The sequence below is a fragment of the Gymnogyps californianus genome, chromosome 28, assembly GCF_018139145.2.
Source record: "Gymnogyps californianus isolate 813 chromosome 28, ASM1813914v2, whole genome shotgun sequence".
Lineage (NCBI taxonomy): Eukaryota > Metazoa > Chordata > Aves > Accipitriformes > Cathartidae > Gymnogyps > Gymnogyps californianus.
Genome location: NC_059498.1, coordinates 1,371,232 through 1,380,471, shown reverse-complemented (window position 1 = coordinate 1,380,471; position 9,240 = coordinate 1,371,232). Strand labels below are relative to the sequence as shown.

General features: G+C 42.2%; 1 protein-coding gene across 1 annotated transcript; it reads right to left on the bottom strand.

Annotated features, from left to right (window-relative positions):
- Window positions 1-287: 287 nt before the first annotated feature.
- LOC127026714 (olfactory receptor 49-like) lies at window positions 288-1,247 on the bottom strand. The gene has a single exon (XM_050912025.1). The coding sequence runs from the start codon at window positions 1,245-1,247 to the stop codon at window positions 288-290; it is 960 nt and encodes a 319-aa protein (XP_050767982.1).
- Window positions 1,248-9,240: the final 7,993 nt, after the last annotated feature.

Genomic DNA, 9,240 nt, shown 5'->3' with positions numbered 1-9,240 from the left:
AGTATTGATTTTAATTTCCTATAGAAGTCTAAAGAGTTGATTAACATGTCTGTGTTGTCTGGCTTGGATTTCACCACACCGCATTTCAAATGTATCAAATGTGGCTACTTCCAACTGATTAAGTCAAAGAGATGTTGTATGTAGTCAGGGCAGAGAAACAGGCATCATCATGGTCTTTATACACTCAGGCGAGGTGAATTCCACCTAATCCATCCCCATGCATCGTCTTTATCCTCCCCCCGACCCCTGGGTACTGGGAACTCTGCTGGGAAGTCATTCACATGCACTCACTGCTTTGTGGCTCCGGATTTCAAAATATCATCAGAGCCTACAAAACACCTTGCGACTAGATCCTTCAAGGCCTGTTTGACCTGTTCATTTTGAAGGGTGTAAATGTAAGGGTTACACTGCTGAGTAATCACACAGTAGAGGAAAGACACAACTTTGTCAAAGTCCCTCCCACCCCGCTGGCTTGGTCGGATGTACCTGAAGATGGAGCTGCTGTACAGAATAGTGACCACAATGAGATGAGCAGAGCATGTGGAAAAGGCTTTTTTCCTGCTTGCTGAAGATTGGATGTGTGTGACAGTGTGGACGATGTAGGCATAGGAAAAGGCAGTTACTGATAAGGTGCCAGGTAATATTAAAACACTTGTCACTAGCATTACTTTCTCAATGAGGCCTGTGTCTGTGCAGGACAGCTGGAGCAGTGGCGCTATATCACAGTAGAAGTGGTTGATGACGTTGGGACCACAGAACGGCAAATGGAGTATAATTGTGAGTGGGGAGAACACCAAGAAGAAACTCACCACCCAGCAGCCCAGCACCAGCTGGAGACAAAACCTATTGTTCATGAAGGTAGCATAATGCAAAGGGCGACAGATGGCCACATAGCGGTCAAAGGACATGAGAGCTACATGGAAGAAAGTGCAGATACCGAGGATGAAGAAGAGGGATAACTGAAGGAAACATCCAGAGAGGGAAATTGTTTTTGCTCCTGTAAGGAGGCTGTAGAGTGTCTTTGGCATGAAGGTAAAAGTGAAGCAGATTTCCACGAGGGAGAAATTCCTAAGAAAGAAATACATGGGGATGTGGAGGCGTTGGTCCACCAGTGTGATGGTGATGACAGTGATGTTTCCAAGGAGAATCAGGAGGAAGGCAACAAAGAGAATGGCAAATAGGATGATCTCCAAAAAGCGATTGCTAGTGAGTCCCAAGAGAATGAACTCCATTGTTGTCTGATTCATCTCTGAAAGCTGAAAGATAGTTAAAAAGATGTTAAAGATGTTCCAAGAAGCAGAAATGAAACCATAATCAGGTGGTACATGTGGTGGTCCTAACTGGAAGACTATTGTAAGCCAAAGAGTGAGTAATCTGCATAACAGTTGACCTGAGTAGACACCTGCCTGTGTTGCACATATCACTTGGCCACAGGACAAACTTAGCTGGCAAATCATAACGAAGCAGCCTTTAGGCAACTCCCACTTGGCACCAGTGATGATGCCACCAGCATGTTCTTGTCCTCAACTTAGAGTGAAGCAGCACGTTCTCGTGTGGACATCCTTTTGCTGGACAGTAGAAATCATGAATACCATTTTTTAATTCTTAAGAAAATCTGGTAAGAGCTCTAAATACCATAATGTGTGGGAATTATTCCACAGACAGGATCAGTGCAACAGGCTGTCCCTTGGCTAGAAACCCATCCACTGTTTCACAACTGCGGGTTCCCAGCATCTGAAGGGACATAAGATTATCTATACTATTCTCTTTCCCTTTTCATGTTAGCTCCAAAAAATGGTATTTTAATTAATACCTTACAGAATCTGAGTACCTTTCTTACTAGTATCTATTACAAACCCCAGAGCCCATGCATTATAGTACCTTTGAGGGCACATTCCAAATGAGACAGTACACTCTTTTCCGTAGAAATCTTGAATGTGATTCATCTCACCTTACTGCAGATTGCTACTTGGCTAAGTACCAGTGTATTCCTCAGTACTTGCTGCATTGTCAAAGGCCGAGATTCACTGTCTCCAGAGAGACTTTCTGCTGATCTTAAACTGAGTGTCTAAAGTACCGGTATGTGTTCACTCTTGAAGATATTGACCCTAGATGATGAGATGAGATTTAGATCATCCTCTGTCTTATTTGTGGTACCACAGGTCAGGATCTGCAAGCATACCTTAACATTTCTGACTAATTTCTATTTTCCAGGCTGGCTTCCTGACTTAGCAGACAAATACAAGTTTTAGTGCTCTACTTTTTAATCACATTTTCCTATATTTATAGTAACATAACAACAGTAACTTCCCAAATTCCTTTAGGTTACCAGTCTTCATCAGTTTCCAGGTGGCAGTGAGGTAGCAAGGACTCTTCATCACATTTTAGAAACACAATGAAAAACAGTAGAATAACTCTTGTCCACAAACAAAGCAAATTATGGTATTCCCTGAGAGAATATTAATAAATTATTTTGTTTAAATTTTTTGTTCATTAATTCCTCTTAATAAATACTCCTAGGGGAAAAAAAAGAAAAAAAAAAGCAACAGTGATCTGTTGAGGGAATAGCAAGGATTTAATAAGCAGTCTGCAAATCATCCTGGTTCAATATTATCTCAAGCCTTCAGACTCCCATCAGCATGCTTATAGCCACTAATTCACAGTTACTGTGCATGCCTTCTGAACCTTTTTAGGGCTTTAATTTAGCATGAGATGAACTCTGCTCTGGAAATTCACTCCGTTAACTGGAAAGGTCACCTGTTCATTGATGACATCTCTCTTGTCTTCAGTCATCCCAAACAGAGGAACACCAATAACTGAGGCATAGCCATCTATCCTGCAGATTATGTTGCGTCCCACATTACCTGTTTCTGACATGGAATACATCAGTTGAGCCTTCTTTCTCTAGTTCCACATTTTATACTTCCAGTTAGTCCTACATTTCACGTCCGTCTTCCAGCATAGGGAATAATTAGGCACTGAACTTTGCTGATGACACTGCTGGGACACATCACTTTCATAGGCAGGTTTTGGGGAGAGCTGGTTCATAGAATCATGGAATAACAGAACACTTGAAGTTGGAAGGGACCTCTGGAGGTCATCTGTTCCAAACCCCCTGATCAAGCAGGTCACCTAGAACATATTGCCCAGGACCATTCCAGCTGAGTTTTGAATATCTCCAAGGAGAGAGACTCTACAGCCCCTCTTGGAAACCTATTCCAGTGCTCAAGTCACCCTCAGAAGAAAAAAGGTTCTTATGTTCAGACAGAATCTCCTGTGTTTCTGTTTGTGCCCATTGCCTCTGGTCCTGTCACCAGGCACCACTGAGAAAAGCCTGGTTCTGTCCCCTTTGCACCCTCCCTTCAGGTATTTATGTACATTGATGAGATCGCCGCTGAGCCTAGATGTCACAATAATACAGCATAGCTCTACTCTGAGCAGCAGGGGATGCAAACCTATATCTGCAACATTTCCCTGATGGGCAGCTACAGCCTATATTTGATTCAGTTGGAAAAAAATCTAATTTCTTACAAGGAAAAGCCATATGCAGAGTAAACCAGGACTTTTTTCTTTTCCCCTACAAACTGGTAATTCATTCTCAAAGTGGAATTTCAGAGAACTGTAGAGACCAGAACTTTCTGCACATTTCCATTGCCTTTGGTGAATACTCTGCAGGGATTCTGTAATTTCTTTTCCATCACAGTTAGCTCCTTAGTGTCAGTGAAGAATTGCATTCTAAATCCTTATAAACCTATTCCTGTTTTCCGCTTGCAAATTGCAGGTTTTTTTTCCACAGGTCCAAAAAGGAAAGCCACTTTTGGTATGAAATCGTGTTTTGTAACAATCCACAGCTAATACTGTATAGAGACTTCTGTGTTTTCATTTTCCGTAAAAACAGAGTATTTTTGCAGAAGTATGGGGGGATGGAAGAGAAGGTAATCTGCTTTCAATTCAAACCCAACCTTTCTCTTTTGCCTCAGTAATCTCCCTAACCTAAGACTAAGATCAAGCTCCGGTGAAAATCTGAAAGACAGAAGTGCTGCAAGACAGCTATCAATGGTGCAGCATAGACTGTCTTCCTTCAGACCTGTCCCAACATGTGGGTAGTGTCTCTGAAGCTGTCTCCGTTAATTAAGATATATTACAAGTGGTAAGCAAGCATTTTCAGGTAATTTTCTCTTTCCTAGTGATACTCTCTTTCCTCTGTATATACATTGTCATTGGCAGTGTGTGGAATCAGTCGTCTTTTCAGTATTTTTGTCAGAAGGAGTAAATACCTCCAGCAACGTGCTGTTCCTGTGATCTAACTTCACAAAAGCTCCTAGATGTCATTGTCAAGTTACAAGATAATATAGTGTAGCTCTACTCGGAGGAGCAGGGGATGCAAACCTACCTCCAGCAGAGGACTCCAACAACCTTCCCTTATAGGATTCCTGATGCCTGTGTTAAGGCAAGTGCTGGGATTCAAGAAGAAAACAAAATCTCAAATCACCTTGAGCTTCTGGTCATTCAAAAAAGAATAACAATAATTAGCAGATAGGAGATTCTGTCACCACGGGGCTAATTAAAAGGTTCTTGGAGTTCTTGGAGTGCTTCACTTGGTTTGTGTGGATCAGGACTACGTGCAGATGCAGGAACCTTGTGATAACTGGCACAGATCTAAGATGGGGGTTTTCTGTGTAGGAAAAAGAAGTAGCTGAGACTGCTTATATTGTAAGTAAGTGGAGCGCAGCCCCGTGACTTGAGGCAGGTAATATTTAGTCAAGTCCTAACTACTTACCTCACTCTGTAGTCAACAGAGAGAAGCAGACAACACTGGTGGGCAGTTCACCTGAGACAAACCTACTTTTGTGAGGTGCCTGTCCCGCTTCAGGAGCACCTCAAGGGTTGCTGCTCCCTAGGGTATCCCAGATGACTGCACTGGGCTGGCAGACATGGCATAGGGCCATCCAGAGAGACACAGTCAGCTGGGGCCACGGTTGGTGGCCAGGTGTGTGTCCCAGAACACAAGTAAGGCAGTAGCTGCCTAGGCTGAGGATACTGAATTGTATTTTTAAGCTCATCCCTTGGTACTGCACTACAGCCAGAGGAGATCTCATCATGGGAGTAGCAGGCAGGAGTCCCCTCTTCCTGAAGCAATGGTCTAAGGGAGGGTCAGAAGTGGAAGATCCCCAAAGGCCTTATTTCTCCAGCCTGATTTAAAGGCGTTATGCTGACAAGCTCAGATGTAGACAAATGTTCTGTAGATGTGTGAAAACAGAGCAGGGGACTTCCTCCCAGGTGACTGGCTTAGGCAAAACATGTTCCTGCAGATAAACAAGTGAGTGAAGTTCAGCGCTGGGGTTCAGAACCAGCAACGTTCTTCCACGTCTAGGTCTGCAAGGGCCATAGCTGGCCTGGGGTGTTTGGAGGAGGAATGTGTTCCTTTAAAACAAATCAGTTGCAGAGGTGCTCCCCATTTGTTTAAGGGTCCATGACGTGGGGTCCCAGAACACCCTCTCTTCTTTGGTATAGAGTCTGGAATTCAGGGAAGTGCTTAAATCATCGATCTCTGAGAGGGTCTTGCCTCTGGGCTGTCTCTGATGGTTGTTCAGAGGCCTACAGGTGGTAGTCAGAGGTACACAGGTGTCTCCACGGCCGTGACCCAGTGACCAGAATGAAGGTGGGAGTTGTTACAGGCTATTTATTAGCAGAGTTTCTCAAACCATGGCCATAACCCCTGGGAATGAACAATATGACCGGAATAACAAAATATGAGAGAAACCAGCCTGAAGCCAGCAGTGGTGGCTTCATCTCATTCAGAGATGGTCATAGGACCCATGGTCCTGCTCCAGCCACCAGCACTGAGCTCCTCACTTACCTCACTCATGCTGGTCCCTCCTGTAAGGGTACGTGGAAGATCAATGTCTTCTCCTTTAAGGGTATCTGGTCCAGGACATTTTCAATGCAAAAAAATAAGAATAATAATAGGAGGAAGCCATAAACAAGAACATGCAGGGATACAAATCTGACCAACAAATGATAAGGGATAGAGTGATTCGAACCAAACCTGGTCAGTCACACTAATTGGTGAGGGCACGTGTTATTCAAGTCCTGTATGTAGGTCCTATAAGTGGCAGTACCTTGTTTGATGGCAGCACATTGTCTGCCAATGTCCTTTTATGTCTGTGCATGTGTGTGTCTGGGATACATGCTCAGCTTTGCTACCAGTTGAACCTGCAGATGAAAAAGTGCTAGCTGCATCCCTCATCCTGGAATGTGGGCACTGGGTTGGGCTCCAGCAGCCAGGCAGGAGGGTTCTGGGAGGAGGATGCTGAAGATGGCAGCTACTCCTGACATACTTTAACAGTTTTGTAATAGGCATGATCTGGTTGAGCTGTCAATATTCCTGAGACTACGCATATATAATCCTTCTGTGACGGCGGACGGATCCTTTGTTAATACGCACACAGTGATAAAGTTGTAACCAGACTTCTAGAGACTTCTGTAGCCAGACTTTATTATGCAGGTATCAAAACAAGACTTGTCCTTGTAAATCCTTGGCTAAATTGGATCAACTGGGTTGCAAAGATCTTAACAGAACATTAGAAGGATAATACAAGGTGTAAACAGCTCCAACAGCAGGCCTAGTGACTGGGCTTCGTAGTTTGGAGGATGAAAAGAGATGCTTATCCAAGTATGCACAAGACCTTCAGTAAGTAACAGATCACTCCCTGCTGTTGATTTAATAATGATATTGGCTATAAAGCAACAGTTCACTGGAAATGAAGGGGTATGGGAAGGGAAATGCTGACCTTAATTAGGAAAACAACGTCTTACAATTTGTGAAAGAATGTGTAATGTGGACTAATGATACTAAAGGTGCAGGACTACCACTGGTGTCCTTTTGCATATGTACACGTGTGTCCGTGTGTCTCTGGGATACACACTGAGCCTTGCTACTGGTTGAGCCTGCAAACAGGAAAGCAGCAGCCATGGCCATTGGCCTGGGATGGAGATCCCGGATCTCTAGGCTTGGCTCTAGCAGCTGGGCAGGAGGAATCACCAGGCTGTGGAGCTGCTGGAGGTGGTGGCTGCTTATAACATCCCTCAACATGCATGAATCCAGATGATGAAGATGATAGCAGGGTTAAAACAGAAGTGATGGGTAGGATTGTTAAAAGGAAAGCCTGTAGTTCCCACATGCCTATGAACTGCAAAAGGGTTAATTCCCTCAGGGTGGTCTGGTTTTCCATCTTATCTTCATAGTGTTTCTGGGGAAACATTGTAAATGAGATAAATACAGCCACTAAAACCAAATCTGGTAGGTTTATGCTGATGTCTCTGAGCACGTCTGTCCGTTCACATGAGTCTGAGTCCCTGCCTGTTCCTATAACAGCTTTCCATCTGTTTTACCACTACTTTAAAAGAAGATATTTATTTCAAATTATTATTCCTCAAAATAAAAATAACCATACAAGCAAACCCATTCCTCCATCCCTTTACTTTCCTGTGTTGCAAACTGTACATACTCTTGTCCATAAGCCCACACTTACTCCATTCTGCATTATCTATCTGTGTATTTAGGCATGCCCTCTTAAAGTACCTATCCTGGTAGTGTTGTCCCAAAAATCAGGATTCTTTTACCCGGTGTGCAAAAAAACCAATTAACACACAGAGTTGAGATATTTGTTTATTTCATGTCTGTGCAGAGATGGGTGCTAGGTGGTAATTCCACAAAGCTATCACATCCAGTTAACACACGGCCATTTGACCATTCATTATCAGGACAATACTGTTTACATGTAATCTTTCAAGATTCTTATTGGTCCTGGTAGTCTTCGGTTTCATTTAAAGGTACAGAGTTTCTTTTTTCTACCACACATGCTCAGAGAGGAGGAGGCTTCTGTGAGTAAGGGGCTTCTAGGTTCATGGGTGTGATTCTAAATATTCTAATGAGACAGTTCATTTAAAGGGTAACTTAACTCAATACTGCCGAGTCTGTTTCAAAGTTATCTAAGTAATGTTGACTAACTACTGCCTGTTTGCATCCTCCTTCATGATGCACCAGATATACCAGCCTTCAGAACATCCTGAAGTGATCAGCCGTCCTTTTGTAATCCTCTATATGCATACAAGATAAGATTATTTTACATGTGACAGATTATGTATTACAGTAGCAGTTATTTTATTACACTGAGAGAGGCAAGGTCTAAGGTCAGCATTTTCAGCAACCTCTAAGTTTCTAACTCATGTGGTAATTAGACACTTTCAATGACTCTTCATGGTTGTTAAGTACTGAGTGGGAGGTTTCCAAGGATAGAAATGCATATAAAAATCCTTAGGGAGGCATAAAAACTCTAGCCATAATTTTAAAGGGGTTTGGTTTTTTTCCCTTCTCAAAGGAATTCTGATTTACTTGAGAATAAAAGGCCAAATTTCTCCCTAAAATTACTTCCTTATGGGAACTCTTTTTGCCAGTGAATACCAGCTGATTTTTTCATTCAGAGGTGAACTGAGAAGAGAGGCTAAGGTGACTATCTAAATGAGGATACCTACCCTTTGGTCAAGATTAGTATAACCATACAGGAAACATTTTCTATAAATCTTTGTTTTAGTTCAAACAATGATTAATTAAAGGAAATCATATGTTTCAAATTACACAGACAATCAGTTGAAGTAATGAGAGAATGAATATTCTCAATTAGGATCATCATATCAGAAATTAGGGAGGCATTGTATATCAATCACATAAATCACATATATGATGCAGAACATAAATAACAAGTAGGATTGCTGATGCTGATCTATGGTGATTTTGCTATGTTAAAGGTCAGTGGAGCCACAACAAACATGAACACAACCCCGTCAACCTCTTTATTTTAGAAGAATTAAATTTTGTAATCATAAAACATCTCTTTCATAGTAACAAATAAATGTAGTAAATGGTGGAGAGCCCTTTTATTTTTAATTTTTTCTTTGATGGATAATGAAAATAATGAATCCTTGGAAAAGACTTGGAAGCATGATGTCAGAATAAACAAGTGGAAGAACAGGCAACTGAGTGTGTAAGTCAAATATTGTCCACAGATCACACAGTCAGGAGGCAGTATTTCTGCCTGCCTAATCATAATCTAAATCATCTGCCTTCTTTATAAAAATTACTGATATGTACTTCTCAAAGAGGCTTCTAGAATCAGTTTCCTACAGGACCCTGCAGAAAAGTTGACATTTTAGTCCTCATTCTTTAACCTCAAATAT

Excerpts from the sequence above, each read along its gene's own strand:
- LOC127026714 (XM_050912025.1), bottom strand. The coding sequence starts at position 1,247 with ATGAATCAGACAACAATGGAGTTCATTCTCTTGGGACTCACTAGCAAT.